This window comes from Electrona antarctica, assembly GCF_951216825.1.
Source record: "Electrona antarctica genome assembly, contig: scaffold_120, whole genome shotgun sequence".
Classification (NCBI taxonomy): domain Eukaryota; kingdom Metazoa; phylum Chordata; class Actinopteri; order Myctophiformes; family Myctophidae; genus Electrona; species Electrona antarctica.
In genome coordinates this window covers 287,501-306,721 of record NW_027638352.1, presented here as the reverse complement: position 1 = coordinate 306,721, position 19,221 = coordinate 287,501, and the positions used below count along the sequence as shown (strand labels likewise).

General features: G+C 44.1%; 1 protein-coding gene across 1 annotated transcript in view; it reads left to right on the top strand.

Annotated features, from left to right (window-relative positions):
- Positions 1-19,221, top strand: part of hbs1l (HBS1-like translational GTPase) — a 93,629-nt gene that overhangs the window by 43,941 nt on the left and 30,467 nt on the right. The window contains exons 5-8 of the mRNA XM_079531041.1: positions 1,545-1,656; positions 4,738-4,919; positions 5,224-5,389; positions 9,017-9,134. Coding sequence (XP_079387167.1) covers positions 1,545-1,656; positions 4,738-4,919; positions 5,224-5,389; positions 9,017-9,134 — 578 coding nt within the window. The remainder of the gene's footprint in view (positions 1-1,544; positions 1,657-4,737; positions 4,920-5,223; positions 5,390-9,016; positions 9,135-19,221) is intronic.

Here is a 19,221-nt window from a genome sequence, read left to right as displayed (position 1 = left end):
ATGTATCCTGAGGTCATCACCTGGGACGTATCCTCAGTGATGTATCCTGAGGTCATCACCTGGGACGTATCCTCAGTGATGTATCCTGAGGTCATCACCTGGGACGTATCCTCAGTGATGTATCCTGAGGTCATCACCTGGGACGTATCCTCAGTGATGTATCCTGAGGTCATCACCTGGGACGTATCCTCAGTGATGTATCCTGAGGTCATCACCTGGGACGTATCCTCAGTGATGTATCCTAAGGTCATCACCTGGGACGTATCCTCAGTGATGTATCCTGAGGTCATCACCTGGGACGTATCCTCAGTGATGTATCCTGAGGTCATCACCTGGGACGTATCCTCAGTGATGTATCCTAAGGTCATCACCTGGGACGTATCCTCAGTGATGTATCCTGAGGTCATCACCTGGGACGTATCCTCAGTGATGTATCCTGAGGTCATCACCTGGGACGTATCCTCAGTGATGTATCCTGAGGTCATCACCTGGGACGTATCCTCAGTGATGTATCCTGAGGTCATCACCTGGGACGTATCCTCAGTGATGTATCCTGAGGTCATCACCTGGGACGTATCCTCAGTGATGTATCCTGAGGTCATCACCTGGGACGTATCCTCAGTGATGTATCCTGAGGTCATCACCTGGGACGTATCCTCAGTGATGTATCCTGAGGTCATCACCTGGGACGTATCCTCAGTGATGTATCCTGCGGTCATCACCTGGGACGTATCCTCAGTGATGTATCCTGAGGTCATCACCTGGGACGTATCCTCAGTGATGTATCCTGAGGTCATCACCTGGGACGTATCCTCAGTGATGTATCCTAAGGTCATCACCTGGGACGTATCCTCAGTGATGTATCCTGAGGTCATCACCTGGGACGTATCCTCAGTGATGTATCCTGAGGTCATCACCTGGGATGTATCCTCAGTGATGTATCCTGAGGTCATCACCTGGGACGTATCCTCAGTGATGTATCCTGAGGTCATCACCTGGGACGTATCCTCAGTGATGTATCCTGAGGTCATCACCTGGGACGTATCCTCGGTGATGTATCCTGAGGTCATCACCTGGGACGTATCCTCAGTGATGTATCCTGAGGTCATCACCTGGGACGTATCCTCAGTGATGTATCCTGAGGTCATCACCTGGGACGTATCCTCAGTGATGTATCCTAAGGTCAACAGGGTTTCGGGTCTTCCAACATCATACCCCTCACTCAGGCGACCCAGCCGGGGTGATCAAGTCCCGACTTACGTCCCAGTAGCTACCCTCAATCAGTCCCACTAGGGAAAAACCAGGGCCACACAATCCGTTGGAACTACTCCAGAACTACTCTGCCAGGGCTGAGAGGTACACTTCTGGCGTCTACATGTTTTACTTGGCGTCCCCCCCCACTGCACCTACTGTGGGGGGGGGGGGGGGGGACGACGACGACGACGCGTGTGTCGAATTTGTAGTCGGTGGAGCGAACGGTTCTCGAGTTACGTGGATTACAGACGTACACAATATTAATGTCTGTCTGTCTCTCTGGTGTCCAGCTAAAGGTCGTGACCTCTCCCAGAACAAGCTGGAGTCAGAGGTCGTCCCAAAGGTCGCCCGGATGACCGTCTCTGGGAAGAAACAGACCATGGGCTTTGATGTCCCACCCAGGTACGCCCCCACTGGAGCACACTGGAACTGCACCCTTATAACACGAGCACGCACGAGAGATAGAGAGACAGAGATATGAGTCCACACACACCCATAGGACAGAGATATGAGTCCACACACACCCATACGACAGATATGAGTCCACACACACCCATAGGACAGATATGAGTCCACACACACCCATAGGACAGATATATGAGTCCACACACACACACCCATAGGACAGAGATATGAGTCCACACACACCCATAGGACAGAGATATGAGTCCACACACACACACCCATAGGACAGAGATATGAGTCCACACACACCCATAGGACAGATATATGAGTCCACACACACACACCCATAGGACAGAGATATGAGTCCACACACACCCATAGGACAGAGATATGAGTCCACACACACCCATAGGACAGAGATATGAGTCCACACACACCCATACGACAGATCTGAGTCCACACACACCCCTACGACAGAGATATGAGTCCACACACACCCCTACGACAGAGATATGAGTCCACACACCCATAGGACAGATATATGAGTCCACACACCCCCATAGGACAGATATATGAGTCCACACACCCATAGGACAGAGATATGAGTCCACACACACCCATAGGACAGAGATATGAGTCCACACACACCCATAGGACAGAGATATGAGTCCACACACACCCCTACGACAGAGATATGAGTCCACACACACCCATAGGACAGATATATGAGTCCACACACCCCCATAGGACAGATATATGAGTCCACACACCCATAGGACAGAGATATGAGTCCACACACACCCATAGGACAGAGATATGAGTCCATACACACCCATACGACAGAGATATGAGTCCACACACCCATAGGACAGAGATATGAGTCCACACACACCCATAGGACAGAGATATGAGTCCACACACCCATAGGACAGAGATATGAGTCCACACACACCCATAGGACAGAGATATGAGTCCACACACACCCATACGACAGATATATGAGTCCACACACCCATAGGACAGAGATATGAGTCCACACACACCCATAGGACAGAGATATGAGTCCACACACACCCATAGGACAGATATATGAGTCCACACACCCCCATAGGACAGATATATGAGTCCACACACCCCCATAGGACAGATATATGAGTCCACACACACCCATAGGACAGAGATATGAGTCCACACACCCATAGGACAGAGATATGAGTCCACACACCCCCATAGGACAGATATATGAGTCCACACACCCCCATAGGACAGATATATGAGTCCACACACACCCCTACGACAGAGATATGAGTCCACACACACCCATACGACAGATATATGAGTCCACACACACCCATACGACAGATATATGAGTCCACACACACCCCTACGACAGAGATATGAGTCCACACACACCCATACGACAGATATATGAGTCCACACACACCCATACGACAGAGATATGAGTCCACACACACCCATAGGACAGAGATATGAGTCCACACACACCCATACGACAGATCTGAGTCCACACACACCCCTACGACAGAGATATGAGTCCACACACACCCCTACGACAGAGATATGAGTCCACACACCCATAGGACAGATATATGAGTCCACACACCCCCATAGGACAGATATATGAGTCCACACACCCATAGGACAGAGATATGAGTCCACACACACCCATAGGACAGAGATATGAGTCCACACACACCCATAGGACAGAGATATGAGTCCACACACACCCATAGGACAGAGATATGAGTCCACACACACCCCTACGACAGAGATATGAGTCCACACACACCCATAGGACAGATATATGAGTCCACACACCCCCATAGGACAGATATATGAGTCCACACACCCATAGGACAGAGATATGAGTCCACACACACCCATAGGACAGAGATATGAGTCCATACACACCCATACGACAGAGATATGAGTCCACACACCCATAGGACAGAGATATGAGTCCACACACACCCATAGGACAGAGATATGAGTCCACACACCCATAGGACAGAGATATGAGTCCACACACACCCATAGGACAGAGATATGAGTCCACACACACCCATACGACAGATATATGAGTCCACACACCCATAGGACAGAGATATGAGTCCACACACACCCATAGGACAGAGATATGAGTCCACACACCCATAGGACAGATATATGAGTCCACACACCCCCATAGGACAGATATATGAGTCCACACACCCCCATAGGACAGATATATGAGTCCACACACACCCATAGGACAGAGATATGAGTCCACACACACCCATACGACAGAGATATGAGTCCACACACCCATAGGACAGATATATGAGTCCACACACACCCATAGGACAGATATATGAGTCCACACACACCCATAGGACAGATATATGAGTCCACACACCCCCATAGGACAGATATATGAGTCCACACACACCCATAGGACAGATATATGAGTCCACACACCCCCATAGGACAGATATATGAGTCCACACACACCCATAGGACAGATATATGAGTCCACACACCCCCATAGGACAGAGATATGAGTCCACACACACCCATAGGACAGAGATATGAGTCCACACACACCCATAGGACAGATATGAGTCCACACACACCCATAGGACAGAGATATGAGTCCACACACACCCCTACGACAGAGATATGAGTCCACACACACCCATAGGACAGAGATATATCTGAGTCACACAAACACAGAAACGCATTGAACACAGGATAAAATCACTGCAGTAGCAGGTTTCAATTGTAGGCTATATTATATTTGATTTTATATTTACACTTATGAGGTGCCAATCATATTTTTTTAATGAAGGAATAAGTACCGCATTTTAAAAGCCACCTAAATTGTGAGTGGAAGTGGAACATGTTTCTTTCATTGTCTGTCAGCATGTCACACTATCTGCGTAAATCTCCAAATCCCGACTCTCGACTCTTCTCTCCATATAATTTTCATAGACACTTCACCATTGCTCTGGCGACTTGGCAAGTCCTGCACAGAAAATAATAGCAGAGTTTTTTTTTCTTCTCATCTCTCGCCCTCAGCGGCACCGGGGTCCCAGAGGACGTAACCATGACGACGGAGGCCCCGCCTCCCAGGCGCCCAGAGACCCCGCCCCCCCGCCCCTCCCCCGCTGTGGGGGGGAAGACCAAACAACACATCAACGTTAAGATGGAGCTGGAGAAGAGACAGGGAGGCAAGGCTCTGCTGAACCTGGTGGTGATTGGTCAGTCTGAAACACACGCATGCATGCACGCTCGCTCGCACGCACGTGACGCACATACGCACGCATGCGACGCATGCAACGCACGCACGCGACGCACGCACATACGCACGCATGCACGCACGCACGCACGCACACTGCACACACAATTTACAGGCAACATCAATTTCGAGTAGACCTCATAAAATGATTCTGATTCTGATTGTAGACTTGAAGCTATGATTCTGACATGACATGAAAGACGAAAATTCAAAAAAATCCAATGGCAGTCCCTCAGTCAAATGTAGTCACCCCCCCCCCCCCCCAGGTCACGTGGATGCTGGTAAGTCCACCCTAATGGGTCACCTGCTGTACCTGCTGGGCTGTGTGAACCAGAGGACCATGCACCGGTACCAGACGGAGTCCAAGAAGGCTGGGAAGGCTTCCTTCTGCTACGCCTGGGTTCTGGACGAGACCGGAGAGGAGAGGGACCGGTACGCACACACACACACACACACACACACACACACACACACACACACACACACACTGGGTTCTGGACGAGACCGGGGAGGAGAGGGACCGGTACACACACACACACGTGTTACACTCTCAGAGTCACAGACCCGTAAGGGTCCATTTGGTTCCACGTGTTACACTCTCAGAGTCACAGACCCGTAAGGGTGGGGCCAAATGAGAAACAGAAAATATGTTGGAGGGCCGGGCCAAAAGTCTGAACATAATTATGCATAATATCAAATGTATTTCTATATAAAAAGCAGTAAATGGAATTGTTTTGCAAAGCAATGGTAAACTAAATGTGAAACATTTGACTCAAATTATAGGCAGAGTGACTATTTTACATCATGATGATGTACAATAAGAGCCCCTCACTTCACATGGGTGTGATATTTTTTTAACTTTCTACTTGAGACGTTTCCTTTACCTTGAAAACAGTTTTTGTTGAACCCATTTAGACCTGACGTCGACGTCTTCTAAATCCTCCAGTTTTCTGAAATACCTCATGTTTCCATATAAGTGGTTCTCAATATTTCATGTCAAGAACCCCGAAAATTATCTGTAATTGGCCGCCGACCCCATCTGAAAATATGTTGTTCCAGGGACCCCCCCAGAAGCAAAGATTTGAGTTAAAAACGTCCTGAAAAAATATATATTCCAAATTTGCGCCACATTGTCACGATTTTTCAAAAATAGCAGACCTACAAGCTCATAGCTTTGCTTCTGAGGTGTTCCTGGAACTACATATTTTCAGATGAGGGTTTAACCCTGTGAGAACCACTGATACAGAAACATAGGGTTTAACCCTGTGAGAACCACTGATATAGAAACATAGGGTTTAACCCTGTGAGAACCACTGATATAGAAACATGAGGGTTTAACCCTGTGAGAACCACTGATATAGAAACATGAGGGTTTAACCCTGTGAGAACCACTGATATAGAAACATGAGGGTTTAACCCTGTGAGAACCACTGATATAGAAACATAGGGTTTAACCCTGTGAGAACCACTGATATAGAAACATGAGGTTTAACCCTGTGAGAACCACTGATATAGAAACATAGGGTTTAACCCTGTGAGAACCACTGATACAGAAACATGAGGGTTTAACCCTGTGAGAACCACTGATATAGAAACATGAGGGTTTAACCCTGTGAGAACCACTGATATAGAAACATAGGGTTTAACCCTGTGATAACCACTGATATAGAAACATGAGGGTTTAACCCTGTGAGAACCACTGATATAGAAACATAGGGTTTAACCCTGTGAGAACCACTGATATAGAAACATGAGGTTTAACCCTGTGAGAACCACTGATATAGAAACATGAGGGTTTAACCCTGTGAGAACCACTGATATAGAAACATAGGGTTTAACCCTGTGAGAACCACTGATATAGAAACATAGGGTTTAACCCTGTGAGAACCACTGATATAGAAACATAGGGTTTAACCCTGTGAGAACCACTGATATAGAAACATAGGGTTTAACCCTGTGAGTACCACTGATATAGAAACATGAGGGTTTAACCCTGTGAGAACCACTGATGTAGAAACATGAGGGTTTAACCCTGTGAGAACCACTGATATAGAAACATGAGGTTTTAACCCTATGAGAACTAAATTAAGTGTCATTCCAACGTGACTAAAATGTGACTAAAACTTAATGAAGTGTCATTCCAACGTGATTAAAATGTGACTAAAACTAAATGAAGTGTCATTCCAACGTGACTAAATTGTGACTAAAACTTAATGAAGTGTCATTCCAACGTGACTAAAATGTGACTAAAACTAAATTAAGTGTCATTCCAACGTGACTAAAATGTGACTAAAACTAAATGAAGTGTCATTCCAACACGACTAAAACTAGACAAACTAAATGAAGTGTCATTCCAACGTGACTAAAACTAGACTAAAACTAAATGAAGTGTCATTTTACACTTTGTTGCATGCTGAAAATAGCAGATCTACAAGCTTGTAGATCTGCTATTTTCAGCCAGTAAAATTAGGCACTACGACGCCATCAAGGCCTGCAAAATACATTTTAGTCGACAAAAAAACCAACTGTTATTTAGTCGACTACAACAAAACTAACATCCCAGGTGACTAAAATGTGACTAAAACTAAATGAAGTGTCATTCCAACGTGACTAAAACTAAATGAAGTGTCATTCCAACGTGACTAAAACTAGACTAGACTGAAACTAAATGAAGGGTCATTCCAACGTGACTAAAATAGACTAAAACTAAATGAAGTGTCATTCCAACGTGACTACAACTAGACTAAAACTAAATGAAGTGTCATTCCAACGTGACTAAAATAGACTAAAACTAAATGAAGTGTCATTCCAACGTGACTACAACTAGACTAAAACTAAATGAAGGGTCATTCCAACGTGACTAAAATAGACTAAAACTAAATGAAGTGTCATTCCAACGTGACTAAAACTAGACTAAAACTAAATGAAGTGTCATTCCAACGTGACTAAAACGTGACTAAAACTAAATGAAGTGTCATTCCAACGTGACTAAAACTAGACTAAAACTAAATGAAGTGTCATTCCAACGTGACTAAAACGTGACTAAAACTAAATGAAGTGTCACGGCCACACAGCCAACTCAAGGTACGGCCACGGAGCCGACTTGGGGACCCAATGCAGCTCCTCCAAGGAAAACAAACAAATTAACGGAGCTGAACGTGAATCCCCCCCACCGCCCACCCGTTTTTTCCCCCTCACTGTATGTTTCTTTTCCCTTTTTACCTCCTTTATGATGAATTCCTGTTCTGTCTATAGAAGTGTCTATTTGTACGTCTCTAAATGTTTTGATGATTTGAACATGGTGGACCCTATTGGAAACAAGTGTAATGCTTAATTGGGTCGTCCACTCACAGTTAACAGCCTTTGTATTGCGTTTGTGCTTGAAATGTACTGTAATTCTGCAAACTGTTAATAAATTCTTCAATCAATCAATCAATTCCAACGTGACTAAAATGTGACTAAAACTAAATGAAGTGTCATTCCAACGTGACTAAAATGTGACTAAAACTAAATTAAGTGTCATTCCAACGTGACTAAAACTAAATTAAGTGTCATTCCAACGTGACTAAAATGTGACTAAAACTAAATGAAGTGTCATTCCAACGTGACTAAAACTAAATGAAGTGTCATTCCAACGTGACTAAAATCTGACTAAAACTAAATGAAGTGTCATTCCAACGTGACTAAAACTAAATTAAGTGTCATTCCAACTCGACTAAAATGTGACTAAAACTAAATGAAGTGTCATTCCAACGTGACTAAAACTAGACTAAAACTAAATGAAGTGTCATTCCAAAGTGACTAAAACTAGACTAAAACTAAATGAAGTGTCATTCCAACGTGACTAAAATGTGACTAAAACTAAATGAAGTGTCATTCCAACGTGACTAAAACTAAATGAAGGGTCATTCCAACGTGACTAAAACTAAATGAAGGGTCATTCCAACGTGACTAAAACTAGACTAAAACTAAATGAAGTGTCATTCCAACACGTCAACACATCTCTCTCTCTCTCTCTCTCTCTCTCTCTCTCTCTCTCTCTCTCTCTCTCTCACACAGAGGTGTCACCATGGATGTGGGACTGACTAAGTTTGAGACGTCCTCTAAGTTGGTGACCCTGATGGATGCTCCCGGACACAAGGACTTTATCCCCAACATGATCACTGGAGCTGCCCAGGTACAAGGACCTTATCACCTTTCACCTCCGACCCCGACACAACCTTTCACCTCCGACCCCGACACGACCTTTCACCTCCGACCCGACACAACCTTTCACCTCCGACCCCGACACAACCTTTCACCTCCGACCCGACACAACCTTTCACCTCCGACCCCGACACGATCTGATCATGAGTCAAATATAAATGCTTCCGTCGTACAGTCTGGAGCAACGGGAGCTCTGATCATGAGTCAAATATAATCCCTATCCCATATAATCACTTTATTTTGGATTGTTTTGTAGTAATAGTACAACATAAACATTAGAGAGACTTTATTAGTCACTGTACAATACTTTAAAACAGTTGTCATGTTGCTCACATTGCCTAAAATTGCTGATATCTGCGTCGCCCTCGTTGAAAACAATGTATTTCCAACTCTAGCCTGTCTGTCTCTCCATCCAGCCTGTCTGTCTCTCTCCATCCAGCCTGTCTGTCTCTCTCCATCCAGCCTGTCTGTCTCTCTCCATCCAGCCTGTCTGTCTCTCTCCATCCAGCCTGTCTGTCTCTCTCCATCCAGCCTGTCTGTCTCTCTCCATCCAGCCTGTCTGTCTCTCTCCATCCAGCCTGTCTGTCTCTCTCCATCCAGCCTGTCTGTCTCTCTCCATCCAGCCTGTCTGTCTCTCCATCCAGCCTGTCTGTCTCTCTCCATCCAGCCTGTCTGTCTCTCTCCATCCAGCCTGTCTGTCTCTCTCCATCCAGCCTGTCTGTCTCTCTCCATCCAGCCTGTCTGTCTCTCCATCCAGCCTGTCTGTCTCTCTCCATCCAGCCTGTCTGTCTCTCTCCATCCAGCCTGTCTGTCTCTCTCCATCCAGCCTGTCTGTCTCTCCATCCAGCCTGTCTGTCTCTCCATCCAGCCTGTCTGTCTCTCCATCCAGCCTGTCATCCAGCCTGTCTGTCTCTCTCCATCCAGCCTGTCTGTCTCTCCATCCAGCCTGTCTGTCTCTCCATCCAGCCTGTCTGTCTCTCCATCCAGCCTGTCTGTCTCTCTCCATCCAGCCTGTCTGTCTCTCTCCATCCAGCCTGTCTGTCTCTCTCCATCCAGCCTGTCTGTCTCTCTCCATCCAGCATGTCTGTCTCTCTCCATCCAGCCTGTCTGTCTCTCTCCATCCAGCATGTCTGTCTCTCTCCATCCAGCATGTATGTCTCTCCATCCAGCCTGTCTGTCTCTCTCCATCCAGCCTGTCTGTCTCTCCATCCAGCCTGTCTGTCTCTCCATCCAGCCTGTCTGTCTCTCCATCCAGCCTGTCTCTCCATCCAGCCTGTCTCTCTCCATCCAGCCTGTCTGTCTCTCTCCATCCAGCCTGTCTGTCTCTCTCCATCCAGCCTGTCTGTCTCTCTCCATCCAGCCTGTCTGTCTCTCTCCATCCAGCCTGTCTGTCTCTCCATCCAGCCTGTCTGTCTCTCCATCCAGCCTGTCTGTCTCTCTCCATCCAGCCTGTCTGTCTCTCTCCATCCAGCCTGTCTGTCTCTCCATCCAGCTTGTCTGTCTCTCCATCCAGGCTGTCTGTCTCTCTCCATCCAGCCTGTCTGTCTCTCTCCATCCAGCTTGTCTGTCTCTCCATCCAGCCTGTCTGTCTCTCCATCCAGCCTGTCTGTCTCTCTCCATCCAGCCTGTCTGTCTCTCCATCCAGCCTGTCTATCTCTCTCCATCCAGCCTGTCTGTCTCTCCATCCAGCCTGTCTGTCTCTCCATCCAGCCTGTCTGTCTCTCCATCCAGCCTGTCTGTCTCTCTCCATCCAGCCTGTCTGTCTCTCTCCATCCAGCCTGTCTGTCTCTCTCCATCCAGCCTGTCTGTCTCTCTCCATCCAGCCTGTCTGTCTCTCTCCATCCAGCCTGTCTGTCTCTCCATCCAGCTTGTCTGTCTCTCTCCATCCAGCCTGTCTGTCTCTCTCCATCCAGCCTGTCTGTCTCTCTCCATCCAGCCTGTCTGTCTCTCTCCATCCAGCCTGTCTGTCTCTCTCCATCCAGCCTGTCTGTCTCTCTCCATCCAGCCTGTCTGTCTCTCTCCATCCAGCCTGTCTGTCTCTCTCCATCCAGCCTGTCTGTCTCTCTCCATCCAGCCTGTCTGTCTCTCCATCCAGCCTGTCTGTCTCTCTCCATCCAGCCTGTCTGTCTCTCTCCATCCAGCCTGTCTGTCTCTCTCCATCCAGCCTGTCTGTCTCTCCATCCAGCCTGTCTGTCTCTCTCCATCCAGCATGTATGTCTCTCCATCCAGCCTGTCTGTCTCTCTCCATCCAGCCTGTCTGTCTCTCCATCCAGCCTGTCTGTCTCTCCATCCAGCCTGTCTGTCTCTCCATCCAGCCTGTCTGTCTCTCTCCATCCAGCCTGTCTGTCTCTCTCCATCCAGCCTGTCTGTCTCTCTCCATCCAGCCTGTCTCTCTCTCCATCCAGCCTGTCTGTCTCTCCATCCAGCCTGTCTGTCTCTCTCCATCCAGCCTGTCTGTCTCTCCATCCAGCCTGTCTGTCTCTCTCCATCCAGCCTGTCTGTCTCTCTCCATCCAGCCTGTCTGTCTCTCTCCATCCAGCCTGTCTGTCTCTCCATCCAGCCTGTCTGTCTCTCTCCATCCAGCCTGTCTGTCTCTCTCCATCCAGCCTGTCTGTCTCTCCATCCAGCTTGTCTGTCTCTCCATCCAGCCTGTCTGTCTCTCTCCATCCAGCCTGTCTGTCTCTCCATCCAGCCTGTCTGTCTCTCTCCATCCAGCCTGTCTGTCACTCTCCATCCAGCCTGTCTGTCTCTCTCCATCCAGGCTGTCTGTCTCTCTCCATCCAGCCTGTCTGTCTCTCTCCATCCAGCCTGTCTGTCTCTCCATCCAGCCTGTCTGTCTCTCTCCATGCAGCCTGTCTGTCTCTCTCCATCCAGCCTGTCTGTCTCTCCATCCAGCCTGTCTGTCTCTCTCCATCCAGCCTGTCTGTCTCTCCATCCAGCCTGTCTATCTCTCTCCATCCAGCCTGTCTGTCTCTCCATCCAGCCTGTCTGTCTCTCCATCCAGCCTGTCTGTCTCTCCATCCAGCCTGTCTGTCTCTCCATCCAGCCTGTCTGTCTCTCTCCATCCAGCCTGTCTGTCTCTCCATCCAGCCTGTCTGTCTCTCCATCCAGCCTGTCTGTCTCTCCATCCAGCCTGTCTGTCTCTCTCCATGCAGCCTGTCTGTCTCTCTCCATCCAGCCTGTCTGTCTCTCCATCCAGCCTGTCTGTCTCTCTCCATCCAGCCTGTCTGTCTCTCCATCCAGCCTGTCTATCTCTCTCCATCCAGCCTGTCTGTCTCTCCATCCAGCCTGTCTGTCTCTCCATCCAGGCTGTCTGTCTCTCCATCCAGCCTGTCTGTCTCTCTCCATCCAGCCTGTCTGTCTCTCCATCCAGCCTGTCTGTCTCTCCATCCAGCCTGTCTGTCTCTCTCCATGCAGCCTGTCTGTCTCTCTCCATCCAGCCTGTCTGTCTCTCTCCATCCAGCCTGTCTGTCTCTCTCCATCCAGCCTGTCTGTCTCTCTCCATCCAGCCTGTCTGTCTCTCTCCATCCAGCCTGTCTGTCTCTCTCCATCCAGCCTGTCTGTCTCTCCATCCAGCCTGTCTGTCTCTCTCCATCCAGCCTGCCTGTCTCTCTCCATCCAGCCTGTCTGTCTCTCTCCATCCAGCCTGTCTGTCTCTCCATCCAGCCTGTCTGTCTCTCTCCATCCAGCCTGTCTGTCTCTCCATCCAGCCTGTCTGTCTCTCTCCATCCAGCCTGTCTGTCTCTCTCCATCCAGCCTGTCTGTCTCTCTCCATCCAGCCTGTCTGTCTCTCTCCATCCAGCCTGTCTGTCTCTCTCCATCCAGCTTGTCTGTCTCTCTCCATCCAGCCTGTCTGTCTCTCTCCATCCAGCCTGTCTGTCTCTCTCCATCCAGCCTGTCTGTCTCTCTCCATCCAGCCTGTCTGTCTCTCTCCATCCAGCCTGTCTGTCTCTCTCCATCCAGCCTGTCTGTCTCTCTATAACAGTGTTGATTTTGTCGACTCAAGACAAAAATGAATGGAAACTAAATTAAAACTGAGACTAAATATATTGACAATTTTGTCAACAAATAAAAACTAGACTAAAATGTCTGACATAGACGACAAGAGATCCAGTAGTCATTTTACACTTTGTTGCATGCTGAAAATAGCAGATCTACAAGCTTGTAGATCTGCTATTTTTAGCCAGTAAAATTAGGCACTACGACGCCATCAAGGCTTGCAAAATACATTTTAGTCGACAAAAAAACAACTGTATGTTATTTAGTCGACTACAACAAAACTAACACTAAAACATCCCAGGTGACTAAAATGTGACTAAAACTAAATGAAGTGTCATTCCAACACGACTAAATTGTGACTAAAACTAAATGAAGTGTCATTCCAACGTGACTAAAACTAGACTAAAACTAAATGAAGTGTCATTTTACACTTTGTTGCATGCTGAAAATAGCAGATCTACAAGCTTGTAGATCTGCTATTTTCAGCCAGTAAAATTAGGCACTACGACGCCATCAAGGCCTGCAAAATACATTTTAGTCGACAAAAAAACAACTATGTTTTTTAGTCGACTACAACAAAACTAACACTAAAACATCCCAGGTGACTAAAATGTGACTAAAACTAAATGAAGTTAAAATGTGACTAAAACTAGTGTGTCATTCCAACGTGACTAAAACTAAATGAAGGGTCATTCCAACGTGACTAAAACTAAATGAAGGGTCATTCCAACGTGACTAAAACTAGACTAAAACTAAATGAAGTGTCATTCCAACGTGACTAAAACTAGACAAACTAAATGAAGGGTCATTCCAACGTGACTAAAACTAAATGAAGTGTCATTCCAACACGACTAAAATGTGACTAAAACTAAATGAAGTGTCATTCCAACGTGACTAAAACTAGACTAAAACTAAATGAAGTGTCATTCCAACGTGACTAAAATGTGACTAAAACTAAATGAAGTGTCATTCCAACGTGACTAAAACTAGACTAAAACTAAATGAAGTGTCATTCCAACGTGACTAAAACTAGACAAACTAAATGAAGTGTCATTCCAACGTGACTAAAACTAGACAAACTAAATGAAGTGTCATTCCAACGCGACTAGAACTAGACTAAAACTAAATAAAGTGTCATTCCAACACGACTAAAACTAGACAAACTAAATGAAGTGTCATTCCAACGTGACTAAAACTAAATGAAGTGTCATTCCAACACGACTAAAACTAGACTAAAACTAAATGAAGTGTCATTCCAACGTGACTAAAACTAGACTAAAACTAAATCCAACACGACTAAAACTAGACTAAAACTAAATGAAGTGTCATTCCAACACGACTAAAACTAGACTAAAACTAAATGAAGTGTCATTCCAACGTGACTAAAACTAGACAAACTAAATGAAGTGTCATTCCAACGTGACTAAAACTAGACAAACTAAATGAAGTGTCATTCCAACGCGACTAGAACTAGACTAAAACTAAATAAAGTGTCATTCCAACACGACTAAAACTAGACTAAAACTAAATGAAGTGTCATTCCAACGTGACTAAAACTAAATGAAGTGTCATTCCAACACGACTAAAACTAGACTAAAACTAAATGAAGTGTCATTCCAACGTGACTAAAACTAGACTAAAACTAAATGAAGTGTCATTCCAACACGACTAAAACTAGACTAAAACATCATGCCAGTGAAAGTGAAACAGGCTGATTCACTGCCATCTTTAATCTTGGTTATAAACATTTTAGTCGACAAAAAAACAACTGTATGTTATTTAGTCGACTACAACAAAACTAACACTAAAACATCCCAGGTGACTAAAATGTGACTAAAACTAAATGAAGTTAAAATGTGACTAAAACTAAATGAAGTGTCATTCCAACGTGACTAAAACTAAATGAAGGGTCATTCCAACGTGACTAAAACTAGACTAAAACTAAATTAAGTGTCATTCCAACATGACTAAAACTAGACAAACTAAATGAAGTGTCATTCCAACGTGACTAAAACTAAATGAAGTGTCATTCCAACGTGACTAAAACGTGACTAAAACTAAATGAAGTGTCATTCCAACGTGACTAAAACTAAATGAAGTGTCATTCCAACGTGACTAAAACGTGACTAAAACTAAATGAAGTGTCATTCCAACGTGACTAAAACTAGACAAACTAAATGAAGTGTCATTCCAACACGACTAAAACTAGACAAACTAAATGAAGTGTCATTCCAACGTGACTAAAACTAAATGAAGTGTCATTCCAACGTGACTAAAACTAGACTAAAACTAAATGAAGTGTCATTCCAACGTGACTAAAACTAGACAAACTAAATGAAGTGTCATTCCAACGTGACTAGAACTAGACTAAAACTAAATAAAGTGTCATTCCAACACGACTAAAACTAGACAAACTAAATGAAGTGTCATTCCAACGTGACTAAAACTAAATGAAGTGTCATTCCAACGTGACTAAAACTAAATGAAGTGTCATTCCAACGTGACTAAAACTAGACTAAAACTAAATGAAGTGTCATTCCAACGTGACTAAAACTAGACAAACTAAATGAAGTGTCATTCCAACGTGACTAAAACTAAATGAAGTGTCATTCCAACGTGACTAAAACTAGACTAAAACTAAATGAAGTGTCATTCCAACACGACTAAATTGTGACTAAAACTAAATGAAGTGTCATTCCAACGTGACTAAAACTAGACTAAAACTAAATGAAGTGTCATTTTACACTTTGTTGCATGCTGAAAATAGCAGATCTACAAGCTTGTAGATCTGCTATTTTCAGCCAGTAAAATTAGGCACTACGACGCCATCAAGGCCTGCAAAATACATTTTAGTCGACAAAAAAACAACTATGTTTTTTAGTCGACTACAACAAAACTAACACTAAAACATCCCAGGTGACTAAAATGTGACTAAAACTAAATGAAGTTAAAATGTGACTAAAACTAGTGTGTCATTCCAACGTGACTAAAACTAAATGAAGGGTCATTCCAACGTGACTAAAACTAGACTAAAACTAAATGAAGTGTCATTCCAACGTGACTAAAACTAAATGAAGTGTCATTCCAACGTGACTAAAATGTGACTAAAACTAAATGAAGTGTCATTCCAACGTGACTAAAATGTGACTGAAACTAAATGAAGTGTCATTCCAACGTGACTAAAACTAGACAAACTAAATGAAGGGTCATTCCAACGTGACTAAAACTAAATTAAGTGTCATTCCAACGTGACTAAAATGTGACTAAAACTAAATGAAGTGTCATTCCAACACGACTAAAATGTGACTAAAACTAAATGAAGTGTCATTCCAGTCGACTACAACAAAACTAACACTAAAACATCCCAGGTGACTAAAATGTGACTAAAACTAAATTAAGTTAAAATGTGACTAAAACTAGTGTCATTCCAACGTGACTAAAACTAAATGAAGGGTCATTCCAACGTGACTAAAACTAGACTAAAACTAAATGAAGTGTCATTCCAACGTGACTAAAACTAGACTAAAACTAAATGAAGTGTCATTCCAACGTGACTAAAACTAAATGAAGTGTCATTCCAACGTGACTAAAACTAAATGAAGTGTCATTCCAACGTGACTAAAACTAGACTAAAACTAAATGAAGTGTCATTCCAACGTGACTAAAATGTGACTGAAACTAAATGAAGTGTCATTCCAACGTGACTAAAACTAGACAAACTAAATGAAGGGTCATTCCAACGTGACTAAAACTAAATTAAGTGTCATTCCAACGTGACTAAAATGTGACTAAAACTAAATGAAGTGTCATTCCAACACGACTAAAATGTGACTAAAACTAAATGAAGTGTCATTCCAACGTGACTAAAACTAGACAAACTAAATGAAGTGTCATTCCAACGTGACTAAAACTAGACAAACTAAATGAAGTGTCATTCCAACGTGACTAGAACTAGACAAACTAAATTAAGTGTCATTCCAACGCGACTAGAACTAGACTAAAACTAAATAAAGTGTCATTCCAACACGACTAAAACTAGACAAACTAAATAAAGTGTCATTCCAACGTGACTAAAACTAAATGAAGTGTCATTCCAACGTGACTAAAACTAGACTAAAACTAAATGAAGTGTCATTCCAACACGACTAAAACTAGACTAAAACATCATGCCAGTGAAAGTGAAACAGGCTGATTCACTGCCATCTTTAATCTTGGTTATAAACGTGAGAAGGTCGCCCTCTGGTGGCCGAATGCATAAACTACATATATTAGTGCTGCTGAATCATCAGAAACAGAATGAGTTCTATATTCAGTACAAAGTACAATTTAGAAGTATTTGTACTTTGTATTTGTACTAGGGAAGTATTAACCAACCCTAGTACAAATACAATGTATAAATCTAACCGAAAGGGAAGTTCTTGGCCGAAACCGAATGTAGGAAACACCGAATATCCGAATATGATTAATGATATATCCTTTTTCCTACCATTGCTGTCATGGCTGTACCTTAAAGCTACCTGATTTATGGCAAAATAAATGGTTATGGCAAAACTTAACTTAAATAATCATCACTATTACAGGTCCATAAAACATTTATTCAGCTTTTTTGAATGCATTAATTGCAAACACTATTCAGTGATTTATTTTCTGCCTTTTCGGGCCGAAACCGAATAGGTTGACACATGGTCAGCTTGTAGATCTGCTATTTGCAAAATGTGTGACCCACCGTGAATGGGAGACGGTGATTGGATTATTATATTAATTTCCGTTGTTCCTCACGTCATATGAACGCAGGGAACCATAGCTTCAAACTGACATATTGGTTGTTCAGTTTGACCCACCAGTTTTGGAGATATGGCTTATAGAGTAATTCTGTGGACTCTAACATTACACCTAGCTACATGTTTAAGCATTTATTTCATATTTACATGTCTTCTGTGGTCTCTAACATTACACCTAGCTACATGTTTAAGCATTTATTTCATATTTACATGTCTTCTGTGGTCTCTAACATTACACCTAGCTACATGTTTAAGCATTTATTTCATATTTACATGTCTTCTGTGGTCTCTAACATTACACCTAGCTACATGTTTAAGCATTTATTTCATATTTACATGTCTTCTGTGGACTCTAACATTACACCTAGCTACATGTTTAAGCATTTATTTCATATTTACATGTCTTCTGTGGACTCTGACATTACACCTAGCTGCATGTTTAAGCATTTATTTCATATTTACAACGATTTCAGCTCTGACATTTATTTCAGACATGCTCTAGTATGTGAAGAGTCTGCCTGTGATATTAACTCATTTATAAAAATAATCCGTTTTTCTCCTGAACAGTTAAAAAAGTATCAAAAATAGTCATATTATTTAAAAACTGGAAAGGCCTAACAAAATAATAGTTTGGTCTCCGGTTGCCGACCGACTATTAAATATGCGTTATATAGATTATAGACTCTATGCGCGACCCAGATGATTTTATTATATAGGTTATAGACTCTATGCGCGACCCAGATGATTTTATTATATAGGTTATAGACTATGCTGATCAAAATCCGACCGAGTCAGACCAAAAAGGTCTTTGATTACTAAAATTCTCTTTGGTGAGACCACCTGGTCTCTTTGGTGAGACCACCTGGTCTCTTTGGTGAGACCACCTGGTTTCTTTGGTGAGACCACCTGGTTGCGCAAAGTAAAAATAAAGTTTTCTTTATGCGCACGCACGCACACATGCATGCACACATGCACGCGCACACGCACACACAGTCAGGACGGTACTGTCTGTCGTATGGGATGGGCCCTACGGTTCGATCCCGGCTCCCCCAGAGTTAGTGTCCTTGAGCAAGACTCTGGACTATGAAGCGTCTCGGAGAAAGAAAGAAAGAAAGAAAGGTTTCTTGGTAACTTATCTCTGGGTGTTTAGAGTGGTTTCCTGAACCACACCTACTGGATCAGCTTGTGGTTTTAGGCTGGGGTGTGGCTGTGTGTGTGTGTGTGTGTGTGTGGCTGTGTGTGTGTGTGTGTGTGTGTGTGTGTGTGTGTGTGTGTGTG